Source organism: Pseudoliparis swirei, chromosome 10, assembly GCF_029220125.1.
Source record: "Pseudoliparis swirei isolate HS2019 ecotype Mariana Trench chromosome 10, NWPU_hadal_v1, whole genome shotgun sequence".
Classification (NCBI taxonomy): Eukaryota; Metazoa; Chordata; class Actinopteri; order Perciformes; family Liparidae; genus Pseudoliparis; species Pseudoliparis swirei.
In genome coordinates this window covers 16,905,797-16,923,296 of record NC_079397.1, presented here as the reverse complement: position 1 = coordinate 16,923,296, position 17,500 = coordinate 16,905,797, and the positions used below count along the sequence as shown (strand labels likewise).

The following is a 17,500-nucleotide window of genomic DNA, read 5'->3' as shown; positions in this document are numbered from 1 at the left end:
TTTATCTTTATCGCCAATAAGTTTTCATATTTGCTTTCACTTGATGTTAGAAAAGAGGAATAGATAATAGAACTATTTGGATGATGGGGCCGTGTGAGGATCCTAGACTGAGGAGGCGGGACAAGGTCAAAAAGGTCGACGGGAACTTATCGCCATAAACGTAATAATTGTATATAAATCAGAAATTTTACAAAAAAATAGGATGCTTCCTTCTTTTTTATTTTTTTTTTACATCTAGTCTCATAAAAGAGCACATTTGGCTCAGGTGAATGAAGTCTACAGATAATTGGGGGACTTTTTGGACATTGTGGTTAAACATTATAATAAACATGAGCAAATATATTAATGTTGAACATCAAATTAAAGAAGACAACTTGGGCTATAAGAATCATTCAGCCATTTCAACACAACTCAAACACCAACTGAAATAACAATTAAAATATCATAATCATAATTTTGTCAGGAGTCGGCCCACTCGGGAAACGTTTCCGGAACTAATGACGTAGCTCCGTGCTATCGTAGAATATGAGTTAGAAAGCAAGAGGACTTCACACAGATTCTAAATATCTTTCCAGAATCCTTCTGCGCCAAAGCATCACGGAGATATGAGCCAAAGAACACAGCCACATTAATCGCTTCATAGCCTCACAGCCAGCAAATTAAACTTACTTTTGTAGTTTTGAAGAAGAAAAAACTATTTTCTCCCAGAGATTCAAGCTGGCATGTGTTCCGTGTGTGTGTATGTCCCTTTAAAACAAAGAGGGCTGTATTCATACGAGAAAAAGCCATAAACATTGCATGTAATTAAAACCACTACGAACATAACTGCACGTGGTAGGGATGTGAGTGAGATGGACGTCTATTTGGGCTTTTAAGTGCTGGACCCGTGGGCGCTCATCACCTCAGAACGAGGTTTATTCTTAATGCACTATATACACTTTATCTCACGGGACTGCTACAGTACATGTGTCATGACAAACATTCATATGATTATATAGAAATATATATTTTTTTGCTTTCGACGTAATCCTTGTTAACCTTTCATGACGGGGTGCGTTGATTATTTAACATTGTATTTTGAGTATCGTGTACAGGAGAGAACATGCAATACAGTGTATTATAATATATATAAAATCATGATAAACCTGTGTCTGTATGTGTTTAACACCGTCTCATCAAATAAAAGGGAAACGTTTGGGTCTAAACAAGAACTTTTTATTCATTTTTTCCCCTCTCGGAAAAAGAAACAGATTGAAAATCAAACACAAGATTGTTGTTGTTGTTGTTGCTATTTACATACTGCACCAGTTTGTGGCTGGAGATGGAAGGTATAGACATTAAGCTGCTACTGTGATCATAAAGATACAAAGAGAAAGCACGGCATTAAAACTAAACATGGTCAATATTTCCAGGCTACAATTATCAAATAGAATCCAGTTATTTATTCTGTATATGTGTAAATGACTAGAAAATCACCTTTTTATAGTAAAATAGAAAATATATAGAGGTATAAGCAAACAGTAATTTGGCCTTTTGATGTATTTAGGGTTATTTACACGGAAAGATCCGGTGAGGATCTCGATGGGGCAGTCGAACTCGGGAGGGAAACAGTCGTAGCTCGTGGCGCCGGGACGCACAGGAAGTGGCGGCTTCGGAATTTCATCCCGAGTCCCGAGGTTTTTTATGGAGAATATGGGCGTGGTCAGCGGTTTGTCTGTCCACCGATTGGTCTGAATGTTTGACGTCTCTGACTCGCTAATGATGCCGATTGTCGCGCTGGAGTATTCCGTTGCCATGGTGATGAGGGGCGCTCATGTTTCCGCAACGGAAAAACCCAACCATTGGAATTCATCGTAAACTACGGGAGCGTACTTAGACCATTGGAGGGCAAAAATATTACAAATATTTAAAATGTATTTTTTTCTTCTTGTTTATTTGTTATCCTCGTCAATGTACTTGCTCAATCTCAGAGAATATTGATATCTGAAATTATTACCCCCCCCTCCCCCATGCGTCATTATTATTATTATTATTTATTCTTGAACCTACAATGGCCCTCATACGCCGTCATAGTCCACAAATAGACACACATTCAATCTGCAGCTTTGAGACATTGTGTGGACGACCATTTAAATCCCAGATTGCATCTTATACAAAAAAATCCAATATTTGTTTATCTCCTCTGACGTATGAAAGTAACAAATAGAAAACAAATAATAATACATCACAGGTCATTATTTTGGCATATTAGTCACACGGTTGTATCAAAACAGGTTTAAAGTACAATAACATGACTTACAGAGGGAGAGGGGGGGTGAACAGACAACAGTTAAGTGTCACTTGTGAAGCCGTCATCAAAATATTACTCTCAATAAACGACACGTGGTAGTTTTGAGATCCAAAATCTGCAGATTAATGTGCGGTGCATAAAATATGAAGGAAAACTAAATGTCATCTCCTTCATCATTTCCCTTTTTGACATTTCATTTATTTTTTTCACCTTCTACTTTTATTTGTATTTATTTCTATTTTAGTTTTGCCCGTTTGCCATTTTTAATTTCTTTTCATCTACATTTTTTTGTCTTTTAGAAGACAAGAGCAATGAGAAAAAACAAAGAATGTTCAAGAAAGATGATACGTTTTGAATTTAAGCTCGTAGAATTGAAAAGGAGACTCCTTTTATCATTAATAAAAAAATATTTTTCCAATGAAATATTGGTCCCACTTCCTAATAATGAACCTCCCTTATATAAAAGTACTGCTGAATTATAACTCATGGCTTTCTTAATGGTTACAACTAAATGGACTTGTTTTTGATCCTTTCTATACATCTTGAAAACTCATTAATAAATGTTCACTTTCTAATGAGCCATCAAGAATATACAATTGCTCGAAATGGATGTTGGTCCGTGTGGTCCAGGACCAATCAAAAAGAGGCTTTTCTCTACCTGGCAACACAAACATTGCTCATTAAAAGACGATACTGAAGCCCTGAGAGGAGAGTGGAAACTAAATAAACTGTCACTTAAGAACAGGTAACAACATTCTTTTCTATTTTTCAAGTTATTGTTGCGTAATACTCTGAGGAAGAACATCAAATTAAAAATAATTAACGAGCCAAAACTTTTTCAACCAAACATTTTTTCACGGATGCAAAAAATATTAAGAAACGTAAGCAGATTATTCCAGCAAAAAAAATGTGTTCACCTCTTTGTATGGTCTACACACTGAAATAAAACAATTTAGACAAACACAATTGACTTGTCAGGGCTTCTGTAGAGCTACACAACGTTAGTTAAAGTATTATCATAAGTGAACTAAACACAAATCATTTATAAATTGCCTAATAAGAAAGTGGTACCATTTACTCTTTTAAAGGACGAGTCATGTCTTGGCCTGGTCGGGTCACTTCATCTGACCTGAGGGTTAACATCCCACATGAGCTCCTCGTCTGCTGGATTCTGAAGCTGTGTGTGTGTGTGTGTGTGTGTCATCACTTTTAACGACCTGCCTTGGTCCACGGCGGTGTGTTGGTGTTGCTTGTATGATGCAATGTGTGTGTGTGTGACATGTTTTGTATGTTAAATGTGTGTGTGTGTGTGTGTGTGAGCGCGTGGGTCTACATCAGCGACTCCAGGCTCTCAGCAATGTTAGTCTGGCCCAGCGGTACCGACCCGTTGGTTTCTGGACTCTGCAGGGCCCTCTGGTCTTCCTGGCTGCTCACCAGACTCAGCACCGCTCGGTACAGGTACTGGTACTGCTCCTGTGGGGGGGATGGGGGGGGGGGGGCAATATTCAACACTGAACCATCTTTTATTGTAAATATTGTTGTTTTTAAATCCTCTTTAACGGGTGGTTCTCAGCGAGTGTCACGTGAAGTCGCTCCATTGTTATTAGAGCTCATGAAGCGACGACAGAGGGAAGAGGGAGTATTGGAGAGTACGGTGGGCTCACTATATCATTAAAGACGCCAGGCCTCATGAGGTTGGTCATCCGGGCCACCTGGTAAACGTCCACCGCTCCGTCCTCCTCCAGCTGACTGGACAGGACGGTGAGGGCGCAGAACAGGCCTGAAGTAGCACCTCCCAACCTACACACACACACACATGTATCCATATTGCACATGAAGGCCTGATCCTGTCTAGGCGGTACTCACGGGTCATGTATGATGGTGGGTGTGTCCGGATGTCTGCTGTGCTCCCGCACTGCGCTGACCAGATCAAAACTGTTCCTGATGGGACTGTCTGGGTTCGGCCAGCAGGGGGCGCTGTACTGACGCACCTCCAACACAGTCTACACAGAAACAGCGGGGAAGAAAGTATTTGTGTATCGACAAAACATGTATTGACATGTATATGTAGAACACAGAATAAAATGTGTGTGTGTGTGTGTGTGTGTGTGTGTGTGTTACCTGTGGAGACTCCACTACGAAGTCCTGCACCAACAGTCTCTCCTCATTGGACAGATACACATGCTCCTCCCCCAAATAGGACACAGTGAAACCCTCAAAGCTCATTGGCTGGTCTTTAATGGGACAGTAAACACACGACTTCCTGTCTCCACTCTGACAGAAACAGGAACACATGTCAGAATCAGAATCAGAAACAGTTTTATTGCCAGGAATGTTTACACAAACGAGGAATTTTTTTTGGTGGAAGGTGCAACATTTGGACATGACAAACAAACAACAATCAACACGACAGAAAGACAACAAGTAATGTGAAAGTGTTTGGGTGTGTGCTTCAAGTGGTGTGTTTTAGTTAAAGGTGTATGTTACGCGTGGCGTGTGTTTAAGTTAAAGTGCATGCAAATAAAGTGGCATGTGTGTGGAGGAGGCCTCAAGTTAAAGTGCATGTTAAAGTGACGTGTGTGGAGGAGGGAAGAAGAAGGAGGAGGGAGGAGGAGTGGGAGGAAGAGGGAGGAGGAGGAAGAGGAAGGAGCGGGAAGAAGGAGGAGAGAGGAAGGTGGAAGAAGAGGTGGTGTCAGATTGTCTGTTGGTAAATACTCATGAACACGTACTGTGTGTGTGTGTGTGTGTGTGTGTGTGTTCTACCTGACAGTGTGTGTCGGGCAGACGGACCACAGTGTTGGTGCTGTGCTCCCAGATCATCCTCCAGAAGTCGGCCACCGTGCTGCTCAGAGGGGTCTGGCTCACGATGAACTCCTTACTGTGCTGGTGTCCCTGTGAAGCGCCGCAGGAGGAAAGGTTTCGTTGAAGGGACCTTGACTAAACCAGTAACCAGTAACCAGTCACCAGTCACCAGTAACCAGTCACCAGTAACCAGTAACCAGTCACCAGTCACCAGTCACCAGGAGTCTCACCATGACGTAGGAGGCGTTGATGAACCCGGTGGAGTTCGCCTCTGAAGTGGTCAGACAGACTCTTGATCGTTCCACTAGACAACACAGAGACATAAGACAATGAACCAATCACAGCCGGAGAAACCTTTTGGCTTGACCACTATGGGCTACCGTAGAAACCTTTTGGCTTGACCGCTATGGGCTACTGTAGAAACCTTTTGACTTGACCGCTATGGGCTACCGTAGAAACCTTTTGACTTGACCGCTATGGGCTACCGTAGAAACCTTTTGGCTTGACCGCTATGGGCTACCGGAGAAACCTTTTGGCTTGACCGCTATGGGCTACCGTAGAAACCTTTTGGCTTGACCGCTATGGGCTACCGTAGAAACCTTTTGACTTGACCGCTATGGGCTATCGTAGAAACCTTTTGACTTGACCGCTATGGGCTACCGTAGAAACCTTTTGACTTGACCGCTATGGGCTACCGTAGAAACCTTTTGACTTGACCGCTATGGGCTACCGTAGAAACCTTTTGACTTGACCGCTATGGGCTATCGTAGAAACCTTTTGACTTGACCGCTATGGGCTACCGTAGAAACCTTTTGGCTTGACCGCTATGGGCTACCGTAGAAACCTTTTGGCTTGACCGCTATGGGCTACCGTAGAAACGTGATTGGCTTGACTGTTGACCCGCTCCATACATATACAGTATATAAAGAGATTTTAACGGATAACTCTGAGGTCCCAAAACATTGCTCCTTTAAAGGTACACGTGTGTTTTTTTAAACAGGCGGTGGATGAAACCTGAATAAACGTCCACGTCTCTCTGTTCTGTAAAGCCGCCCTGCTCACCCGGCATCAGAGCTCTGGCCCGGTTCCTCTCGGCGTTGCCGTCCCTCAGGGCGGTGCTGTAGTCCGCGTGCTTCGCCTGGCGCTGGCTGATCAACTGAAACACACCAAAACGAGTTGATTACACGCACAACATTCAATGTGTACACCTGCACCGTCCGGCCGAGCGCCCAACAAGAGTCGAAAACAGAGGCCTATAAAGCGTGTGTGGGGGGGACATGCTGTACCTTGAACTGTTTGTCCATGCGCGTCCTGCCCGACGCCCCAGGGGTCAGGAGGTCAGACACGTACGTGTGGAGGAGGTCAGAGGTCACCGAGGTGCCACGGCTTAATATGGCCTCCACCAGAGTGTCGTGGATGAAGACGTACTGCTTCTACGCCGAGGAGGAACAAAGAGACGGAGAAGAGCCGCCGGATGGGCACTGAGAATTCTGATGAGTGTGTGTGTGTGTTTGCACTTGTACAGCTATCTTTGTGAGGACCAGTTGGAGTTTTAGCCTCGTCTGGTCCTCACTTTCAGACCGACTTTTAAAGGCCTGCTTGAGGGTTTGGACCAGGTGTGTTCTGTCCATGAGCGTCCTCACAAAGACACACGGCCCTCGTGTCGGGTCGCTTACCTCCGTCTGAACCAGGAAGTTCCTCTGCGTCCGCACATGCTTCAGGAAGCCGAGCACGTTCACCGTACCCTGATCCTGGATCTGCTGCAGCATGCTGTCGATCACTATGTAGGTTCCTGTCCTTCCTACACCGGCACTGTGACACACAACACACGTCAAATACCTGGATTCAGTGCATGGAACAACTTAAATAGTCATGGAGACACACCTGCAGTGCACCAGAACGGGTCCCATCTCCTCGGTCCGGGCCCGGGACGAGGCTCTGATGAAGGACAGCACGGGCAGGGTGTATTCTGGGACGCCCATGTCCGGCCACTGGGTGTAGTGGTAATGGTGGACGGTGTGTTCAACTCTCCTCGGACACGCCTGCACTCAAAAAAACGATTCAAGCCCTTCTTAGAGGTGACACATTTAAATATTGTTTGATACATTTAAATAAATCAATTACAAAACGAAGATATTTATATTGAATGGGTGTAACACAAAATGTAGGAATACTTTCATTTATTAGATATGTTTAGGTTACACTCACAAAAACGATTCAAGCCCTTCTTCGAGGTGACACATCTAAATATTGTTTGATACATTTAAATAAATCAATTACAAAAATAGATATTTATATTTAATGGGTGTAACACAAAATGTATGAATACTTTCATTTATTAGATTTATTTAGGTTAGATGGTGTGCGTATCAACTCAAAATAAATGTGTCTCATTGAGGACTACCCTTTGCGCATGCGCCAGCTGAAAATCAGTTGTTTACATGAGGTGAAGACACTTTCAGGGCTGTACGGTGGTGTATTGGCTAGCACTGTCGCCCCAAAGCCAGAGGGCCGTGGGTTCAATTCCCAGTCGGGGTGTTCCTTCTGTGTGGAGTTTGCATATTTTGTTAGTTAGTTAGTTTATATTTTGAGTTGGACAAACACAAATTAATTTAATTTAATGAATATCGTTGTTTTATTTCAGATGTATTTGATACAAATGAGTTGGACTAACTAAATTACATTTTATTGCACTGATGTGCTAAATTTGAGTTGGAGTTGCATATAATTATTGGATGGAAAATCTGCCAACAATTTGAGTGTGGAGGAACAGAGACGATACAAAGACTGGTCTGGAACAGAAGCCCAACATGCACTGAGAGAGGGAGAGTGTGTGTGTGTGTGTGTGTGTGTGTGTGTGTGTGTGTGTGTGTGTGTGTGTGTGTGTAAAAGACAGAGAGAGAGATAGTGTGTGTGTGTGTGTGTGAGAGTGAGTGAGTGTGTGTGTGTGTGTGTGTAAAAGACAGAGAGAGAGAGATAGTGTGTGTGTGTGTGTGTGTGTGAGAGAGAGTGAGTGAGTGAGTGTGTGTGTGAGAGAGAGAGTGAGTGAGTGTGTGTAAAGACAGAGAGATAGTGTGTGTGTGTGTGTGTGAGAGAGAGTGAGTGAGTGAGTGTGTGTGTGTGAGAGAGTGAGTGTGTGTGTGTGTAAAAGACAGAGAGAGAGAGATAGTGTGTGTGTGTGTGAGAGAGAGTGAGTGAGTGAGAGTGTGTGAGAGAGAGAGAGTGTGTGTGTGTGTGTGTAAAAGACAGAGAGAGAGTGTGTAAAAGACAGAGAGAGAGAGATAGTGTGTGTGTGTGTGTGTGTGAGAGAGAGAGTGAGTGAGTGAGAGTGTGTGTGAGAGAGAGAGAGAGAGTGTGTGTGTGTAAAAGACAGAGAGAGAGATAGTGTGTGTGTGTGTGTGTGTGAGAGAGTGTGTGTGTGAGAGAGATTGAGAGAGTGTGTGTGTGTGTAAAAGAGAGATAGTGTGTGTGTGTGTGTGTGTGTGTGTGAGAGAGAGAGTGTGTAAAAGACAGAGAGAGAGAGATAGTGTGTGTGTGAGAGAGATTGAGAGAGTGTGTGTGAGAGAGAGAGAGTGTGTGTATGTGTATGTATGTATGTGTATGTATGTATGTATATGTGTGTATATGTGTGTGTCTGGATGTATATGTGTTACTATGAATATATATATGTATGTATGTGTGTGTGTGTGTGTGTGCGTGTGTGTGTATGAATATACAGGACTGTCTCAGAAAATTAGAATATTGTGATGAAGTTCTTTATTTTCTGTAATGCAATTAAAAAAACAAAAATGTCATGCATTCTGGATTCATTACAAATCAACTGAAATATTGCAAGCCTTTTATTCTTTTAATATTGCTGATTATGGCTTACAGCTTAAGAAAACTCTAAAATCCTATCTCATAAAATTTTAATATTTCCTCAGACCAAGTAAAAAAAGATTTATAACAGCTGAGTGTTTGTCAGGAAACCCTTGCAGGTGTTTCGAGTTAATTAGACAATTCAAGTGATTTGTTTAATACCCTACTAGTATACTTTTTCATGATATTCTAATATTTAGAGATAGGATATTTGAGTTTTCTTAAGCTGTAAGCCATAATCAGCAATATTAAAAGAATAAAAGGCTTGCAATATTTCAGTTGATTTGTAATGAATCCAGAATGCATGACATTTTTGTTTTTTTAATTGCATTGCAGAAAATAAAGAACTTCATCACAATATTCTAATTTTCTGAGACAGTCCTGTATATGTGTATGTATGTGTGTGTATGAATATATATGTGTATGTGTGTGTGTGTGCGTGCGTGTGTGTGTATGAATATATATGTGTATGTGTGTGTGTGTGTGTGTGTGTGTGTGTACCTCATTGGAGGTGTCCCTGACGGTGAATGTGCGCAGTGTGTAGTAGGCGAGGGTCCTGCTGCTCCTCAGGGTCACGTGGTACGGGCCGTAGTCCTCCTGGCTCTCCTGAGGCCAGTACTGGTCACACTTAGTCTGGAGAGACGTGGAGCAGACGACCCGATGAGGACCGGTTCCCCCTGAGGACAACACGCTGACACCCCTCCGTGTTGTTAATCTGCCCATTTTAACATAAAGTTCTCCCTTATTTTATCTGCTTTGTCCGTTTTTAATGTGTGAGTCTTCTTGCTGCATGTCTTGTTAGAACTTGACAATGTCTTAAAGTATATTCACTATTCTCACTATTCATTGTTTGTGCACCCATTGGATGAATATAGTACAAACATTCTATATGTAACGGATCCCCGTATATCAATCGGCGTGAGACTTACTGCTGGTGAAGTTCTTTATTTTATTTTCTTCGGCGAATAAAATTGAACCCAAACTCTTGAATAAACCTCCTTGTCACCACCTGGAGCATCCGCCTCATACGGGTCCATTAAAACGATCAAACTTTATATGAAATGCGCATCCGTCTGAAACATCTTTAGCCGTACCGTCAAGTTTGTATTTTAACATCAAATATAGATGCGCTTCCTTTTAACATTTCAAAATAAAAGTCAAATTTATCTCTCAGAGGAAGTAGATTAAAACGTCTATGAAACTATTAAAACAATACAATATAAAAACTGTAATAATCTGGCGTCTGTGTTGGCAGAGGGACCTTCCTACCCGTCCTTTCTCCTTGAGGTTGGTGATCATGACAATGACTCCAACGTTCTGCTGCCAGATCATCCTCCAGAAGTCCTCCCGGCCGTGCCTGAGGGGCCCCTGAGCCGCGATGTACGCCCCGGTTCGCTCATAACCCTGCGGAGGAAAACCGCCGACCGCGTCAAAACAACCACCGTACGGTACATTTCCTACAATAATGGATAAAAAAACAACTGGCTCTAAAAAAAAATACATACGTCTACAAAGTTAGCGTTGATGTAGTCTCCGCATTTCCCATCTCGGTCCAAACTGTTGGAGAGTTTGACTCTGCTGTGGTCGTCTGGGAGAGGAAAGGGTTAATGAGCTTCGTCTGAGTCACACGGCGTCTTACGGGCCGCGATGGCGTTGAACGGAGACGTACAGGCCAGGATGTTGATGTATCTGTTCTTGCATTTGTTGTCGGGGTGGTTGGAGCTGTCCGCGGCGATGCCCGTGTCCACGGTGCACGCCTGCACCTCCTGAGAAACCAACGCAAACACAAACAAGCAGCTCAGGTTAGCCGCTCGAGAGGAAGCTCAACGCGCTCCGCTTTCGCTTTTTACGTTTTCTGTCGGTCGATGTCCGTCCGCGGCTGTCTGAAGTCAGAGAGTCCACAGCGAAGACGCAAGATACGGAGACATGAGCTCTTGTGAATGCGGTCGTAACGAGGATTGAAAGCGAAGCCGATGTGGACGGTTTTTAAAAACTTGCATTCTCGCTAATGGCCAGCAGGGGGCGAGGCGCGACTTATCTGGTTACGAAAAGAAGTCTGATTGCATAGAAATCTGAGAAAATGACCCTACTTCTTAAATGATAGCTCTTTTATGGTCAAATAGACCATAAAGCAGGGCCTGCTTTGGGGGCGGGGCTACAAGGTGATTGACATAACACGACCACGGCGTTACGCGGTTTGGGAGGTGTCCATATTTTTCACTGAAAGGCAACTGTAACATTTCTGGTTCCCCTAATGAATGTCTTATTCCGGTTCAGTCGTATTCAGCTCCACCTTCCCGTATCGCTTCTGGTTCCCGGAAAAAAAACGCCCAAAACCAAGATGGCGACGGTAGAGGCTTCAAAAACACGTCCACTTCTCATATAACTATAGATGTACGCAAGGAGGCCGACGCTACCGTACGCGCTCTGTATTAAAGCCTCATATTAAATAACCAGCAGCTGCAGTGACAGAAGGGTTTTCATTCATATATAATGATTCTAAATATGGATTAATACGATTTGTAGAATTGTGTGTTGGCTCCATCTCAGTGTGAAAAGATGTCTGTGATGTGAAGCAGAGGGAGAGAACGCCCGACTACGAGGTCACATTGAAATACAAGAGGAAATCTTCTACTGGCGAACATGAAATTCACATTTAATATCACAGGTGAAATACAGAAGACGCAGTCGGTCTGCACGCCTCTGCAGCCGGTTCTGGTTCTGGCGGTGCTGCCGGGCTCTTACCTCGTAGGAATCTTTGACAATCTAATGGAGGGTGGTGAGGATGCAGAAAGCACAACGATGGTGGTGGAGGTGGTGAAAGGAGAGGGGGAGGGGGAGGGGGGGGGGGGCGGACAGACAGACAGGGAGTCAGTGCAGGTCCAGGAATATGGGGTTCAGATACACACACACACACACACACAAAGAGGCGGGGCTAAGTGGGAAATGCACCGATGTTCCCCAACTGAGCGATGGACTTTTTTTTGGTTTGTTAGCCATAACCTATTATTATTCTACACTGTAAAAAAGTGTATTGCATATACCCGTCAAAAAAAAGGCTTGTGTGTGATTGCAAGGCTTTATTTTAGCCGCCGTCCTCTGCTGGCTGATGTGTGTTACTGCAGCTACGGACGTTAATCCTATCTGTGTGCTCATGAGCAGGGGTCCCCAAACCTTTTCCTGTGAGGGCCACATAACTTTTCCCTTCTCTAAATTGTTTTCCAGAAAGCCACACATAACCAAATATGAATAACCCTTTCAGGGATCTTCACAGAAAAAACTGTCAGGAAAGAAACAACACTATTTATGAAATAATAATAATTAAAAAACCAGAATGCGTCTCTGGTATTGTTCAGGGGGCCGGGCCAAATGTGGAGGCGGGCTGTATCCGGTCCGCGGGCCTTAGTTTGGGGACCACTAGACAGGTGACGGATGTCATGCAGATGTGGGTAATTGATGGAACGCAAACGACATTAAAATACGTCAACACTGAACACGAAACACGTATAAAACATTGTTTCACACTCAATATGTATAACGGTGCTGGTTTTTTGGCGTATTTGGAGACTGATGAGAAGCGGGGAAACACCGCGACGACATTCCTGCTTCCTGTCGCACGAGGACGTTCCACGTTATCGCAAGATGAGAGACGGAGCGCGTGACGTTAATAGAGACATGGAGGAGCGTTAGGGAGCCGTGACACACATGAACCACGACAATGACCCTTTGATCTAACACATGAACCACGACAATGACCCTTTGATCTAACACATGAACCACGACAATGACCCTTTGATCTAACACATGAACCACGACAATGACCCTTTGATCTAACACATGAACCGCGACAATGACCCTTTGATCTAACACATGAACCACGACAATGACCCTTTGATCTAACACATGAACCACGACAATGACCCTTTGATCTACGCCGGCTAAACGTCCGCTAGCAGAATCTGAAGCTGCGTTCACACGCGGAGGCGTTGCAAAACGTTCAGATGCAAAGTCAACGTTCAGACGGGTCGGTTGCCATTTACGCAAATTTTTTGCGCAATGAGGCGAATCAAGTGAAGCGAAAAATTCACCTCATTCGCCTTAAGTTGAAATATTTTCAACTCTTCGTAGAGCCACAGAGATAAGCCCCGCCCCCTCTAAGGCGCGACTAAGCCACAAATAGTCGAGTCTCGTGGCGTTCGCGTTCCCCTCGCCGGGGGAACGTTGGGACGCGTTGTTGAACTCGAACGCTCGAGGTCGGCGCCGCACACACACACACACGCACACACACACACACACGCACACACACACCTCGAACTCCTGGCAGAAGCTGTTGGCGGCGTGCAGCTCCATCACGTGCTTCACAAACTGCTTCACGGTCAGCGGCTCGTGGCCGTCTGCAACGGGAGAACGGCTCCGTGTCACGGGATGATGTCATCAGGTCACATGACTGTGTGTGTGTGTGGATGGGTGTGTGTGTATTTGTGTATGTGTGTGTGAATGGGCGTGTGTGTTTGTGTGTGTGTGTGGATGGATGTGTGTGTGTGTGGATGGGTGTGTGTGTATTTGTGTGTGTGTGTATGTGTGTGTGAATGGGCGTGTGTGTGTGTGTGTGTTTGTGTGTGTGTGTGGATGGATGTGTGTGTGTATGTGTGTGGATGGGTGTGTGTATGTGTGTGTGAATGGCCGTGTGTGTGTGTGTGTTTGTGTGTGTGGATGGATGTGTGTATGTGAGTGGATGGCGTGTTTGTGTGTATTTGTGTATGTGTGTGTGGATGTGTGTGTGTGTCTGGTATGTGGATGTGGATGGATGTGTGTGTATATATGTATGTATGTGTGTATGTATATACAGTTTGTTTGTATGGGTGTGTGTATGTGTATGTGTGTGTTTATATGTGTGTATGTGTGTGTTTATATGTGTGTATGTGTGTGTTTATGTGTGTGTATATGTGTGTTTATGTGTGTGTGTGTATGTGTGTGTTTGTGTGTGTGTGTGTGTGTTTATATGTATGTATGTGTGTGTTTCTGTGTGTGTGTTTCTGTGTGTGTTTATTTATGTGTGTGTGTGTGTGTGTTTATATGTGTTTATATGTGTGTGTGTGTGTGTGTGTGTGTTTATGTGTGTGTTTATATGTGTGTATGTGTGTGTATATGTGTGTATGTGTGTGTGTGTGTGTTTATGTGTGTGTTTAAATGTGTTTATGTGTGTGTATGTGTGTGTGTGTATGTGTGTACGTGTGTGGTTATGTGTGTGTTTATATATGTGTGTGTGTGTTTGTGTGTGTTTATATGTGTGTATGTGTGTGTTTCTGTGTGTGTGTGTTTATATGTGTGTGTGTGTGTGTATGTGTGTGTGTATATGTGTGTGTGTGTATTAGTGTGTATGTGTGTATATGTGTGTGTTTATGTGTGTGTTTATATGTGTGTGTGTACGTGTGTTTATATGTGTGTGTGTGTTTCTGTGTGTGTGTTTCTGTGTGTGTGTGTTTATATGTGTGTGTGTGTGTATGTGTGTTTATGTGTGTGTTTATGTGTTTATATGTGTGTATGTGTGTGTTTATGTGTGTATATGTGTGTGTGTACGTGTGTTTATGTGTGTGTTTAAATGTGTGTGTTTATGTGTGTGTATATGTGTGTGTACGTGTGTTTATATGTGTGTGTGTGTGTTTATGTGTGTGTGTTTCTGTGTGTGTGTGTGTGTGTGTGTTTGTGTGTGTGTGTGTGTGTGTGTTTAAGTGTGTGTGTGTGTGTTTATGTGTGTGTTTATATGTGTGTTTCTGTGTGTGTGTTTCTGTGTGTGTTTATGTGTGTGTGTGTGTGTTTATATGTGTGTATGTTTCTGTGTGTGTGTTTCTGTGTGTGTTCATATGTGTGTGTGTGTGTTTATACGTGTGTGTTTCTGTGTGTGTGTTTCTGTGTTTCTGTGTGTGTGCGTGTGTAGTACCAGTGGCCAGCAGCAGGGGTGTGGATGGAGCTGATATGACTTTCGGTGACGTGCTCTCGTCTGGATAGAAGTGAGCCGCCTGGACACAGTTTCTGTGACACAAACATAAGGATCTAAATCCAGTTCACGGGGTCATCGCTTCAGACAGATGTATGGACCACATGTGTGTGTGTGTGTGTGTGTGTGTGTGTGTGTGTACCTCCAATAGACCAGTATGCCAACCAGCACCAGCAGGCAGAGGATGGTGAGGGTGGAGACAACAGCCAGAGGGACGACCGTCCGCTTCTCCCGGTCCACGCCTCCGACCAGCCCCACCCGAGACTCGTGGCTGCTGTTGCTGCCCTCTGAGAGAGGGGGGGGGGGGTTATGTTGCCACGAGCAATAACCGCGTCAGTCATCATCACCACGCCCACAAGTACACACAATGCAAGAAGAGAGAGAAGAAACGGAAATGACAGAAAGAGCAACACACTCAACACCCTCAAGAGAAGAATGGATGAAAAACAATACAACACAACAGCCACCAGAGGGCGCCCTAGAGCCACAGAGAGGAACGAAGACCAGAAAGAGTCCAAGAAGTAAACTCAAAGTATGACGTCATGCGGATCCCATGTGAGAGTAGAGAATATTCCATTTGTGAACCAGAGGAGAGAGTCGCTGATTATCATTCTAGTCATCATCATCAACGCCAGTTTATTATATTCCATAATCATGACAACCACATCATCATCATGCCACTTTACAACCACCAAAGTCACAGAGGACAAAAGTCAACCATCCACCGCAATTAAGACCCACCGCAAAACATATTATTATATTATATTATATGTTCTTATTTGCCTTTATCGTTTGTTTTTATTGTAATTTTATTTTATTATTATATTACCATACTAATATTGTGTTATACATCTATTGATCCACCGTCTCTTACCGTTAAACATGGGCTGGGTTGTATGCATCAGCACCCGGAGCAGCGAGGAGGTGGTGGATGATTTGTAGACCGACTGGGCGAGGGTGTTGGGGGTGGTGGGCGAGGGGGTGGGGGGTGAGTGGGTCGGGGGCGAGGGGGTGGAGGCCACCGAGCCGATGGTGTCCGGTCGGTTCGCGGAGACGTCGCCGCCCTCGGTGGACGGCGGGGACACTCTGTCCACTCGAGCCCCTGTGGGGAGAGATAGTGCATCATGGGGATGTGACGCGACACGGGTCGAGCCACAGTGGACACATATATATACATATATTTTTTTTTTCAGAAATTGATATATTTTTCTATATATATACAAATATATATATAAAAAATATATGAATAAAAGAAATGTATATATAAATAATATATATATATATATGAATATATGTATGCAAATATATATATATATAATATTTATATACATATACAGGACTGTCTCAGAAAATTAGAATATTGTGATGAAGTTCTTTATTTTCTGTAATGCAATTAAAAAAACAAAAATGTCATGCATTCTGGATTCATTACAAATCAACTGAAATATTGCAAGCCTTTTATTCTGATTTATTGCTGATTATGGCTTACAGCTTAAGAAAACTCAAATATCCTATCTCTAAATATTAGAATATCATGAAAAAGTATACTAGTAGGGTATTAAACAAATCACTTGAATTGTCTAATTAACTCGAAACACCTGCAAGGGTTTCCTGAGCCTTGACAAACACTCAGCTGTTATAAATCTTTTTTTTAACTTGGTCTGAGGAAATATTAAAATTTTATGAGATAGGATTTTAGAGTTTTCTTAAGCTGTAAGCCATAATCAGCAATATTAAAAGAATAAAAGGCTTGCAATATTTCAGTTGATTTGTAATGAATCCAGAATGCATGACATTTTTGTTTTTTTAATTGCATTACAGAAAATAAAGAACTTCATCACAATATTCTAATTTTCTGAGACAGTCCTGTATATATATTTATATATAAAAAAGATATATAAAAAAAGATATAAATATATATAGAACAATATTTTAAATATAAAATATATATAAAAAGATATATATTTAAAAAAGATATATATAGATATATAAATATATATAAAAAAATGTAAATGAATATAAATATACAACACAACATAATTTTTGGGAAAACCATTATAAAATGTATCAATTGGAAGAAAAAGATCAACACAAAATCTTTACGTGTCGGCCTTGATTGAAATGAAACATCTTCTGCTGCTTCCTCGTCCAATATTTAGGATCTTATAATCCTCCAGGCACTGATCAAAGATATGAGTGCTGAAAAAAACGTAAATAAAATCTGACCTGGCAACACAGCAGCAGCAGCAGAGCCTGTTTCTGCAGAGGCGGCGGGTTCTAGTGGAGAGCTGCTGGCTGCGTCTTCATAGAAGACGTCCTCCACTAGAGGGGGGTAGAGAGCTGACTCAGGGGACGGGGGGCCGATGCCCTGGTCCTGGTCCTGGTCCTGGTCCTGGTCTTGGTTTGGTTGACCCTGATCCGCAGACTGAGAGTAGAAGTAGTACTCAACACAATGGGTTTATATATATATATAATTTATTAAACAATAGAACTGGCTTCCACACAAAATGAAAATGCAAAGTTGCTTCTTAAGACGTGCATTACCTCTAATG

The 17,500-nt window shown here is 43.0% G+C and overlaps 2 protein-coding genes across 7 annotated transcripts in view; one reads left to right on the top strand and one right to left on the bottom strand.

Moving 5' to 3' along the window:
* LOC130200303 (HMG box-containing protein 1-like) overlaps positions 1-1,148 on the top strand; it is an 8,967-nt gene extending 7,819 nt beyond the window's left edge. For all 5 annotated transcript variants that reach the window (XM_056424466.1, XM_056424465.1, XM_056424464.1 and 2 more), the window contains one exon: positions 1-1,148. This exon is cut by the window's left edge and continues 1,241 nt beyond it. The gene's annotated coding sequence lies outside the window, so the exon portion shown is untranslated.
* Positions 1,149-1,193: 45 nt separating this feature from the next.
* ptprz1b (protein tyrosine phosphatase receptor type Z1b) overlaps positions 1,194-17,500 on the bottom strand; it is a 53,806-nt gene continuing 37,499 nt past the window's right edge. The window contains exons 13-32 of one of the 2 annotated variants that reach the window (XM_056424462.1): positions 17,175-17,373; positions 15,823-16,050; positions 15,091-15,235; positions 14,892-14,983; positions 13,259-13,344; positions 11,696-11,716; positions 10,620-10,716; positions 10,456-10,538; positions 10,220-10,354; positions 9,452-9,583; positions 6,977-7,134; positions 6,769-6,904; positions 6,379-6,525; positions 6,155-6,248; positions 5,323-5,396; positions 5,054-5,182; positions 4,412-4,564; positions 4,157-4,293; positions 3,955-4,090; positions 1,194-3,763 (exon numbers count right to left, since the gene is read on the bottom strand). In XM_056424462.1, the coding sequence (XP_056280437.1) occupies positions 3,620-3,763; positions 3,955-4,090; positions 4,157-4,293; positions 4,412-4,564; positions 5,054-5,182; positions 5,323-5,396; positions 6,155-6,248; positions 6,379-6,525; positions 6,769-6,904; positions 6,977-7,134; positions 9,452-9,583; positions 10,220-10,354; positions 10,456-10,538; positions 10,620-10,716; positions 11,696-11,716; positions 13,259-13,344; positions 14,892-14,983; positions 15,091-15,235; positions 15,823-16,050; positions 17,175-17,373 (2,526 nt within the window). In that variant the 3' untranslated portion in view covers positions 1,194-3,619. The remainder of the gene's footprint in view (positions 3,764-3,954; positions 4,091-4,156; positions 4,294-4,411; positions 4,565-5,053; positions 5,183-5,322; positions 5,397-6,154; positions 6,249-6,378; positions 6,526-6,768; positions 6,905-6,976; positions 7,135-9,451; positions 9,584-10,219; positions 10,355-10,455; positions 10,539-10,619; positions 10,717-11,695; positions 11,717-13,258; positions 13,345-14,891; positions 14,984-15,090; positions 15,236-15,822; positions 16,051-17,174; positions 17,374-17,500) is intronic. The other variant, XM_056424463.1, reaches the window with a different exon arrangement.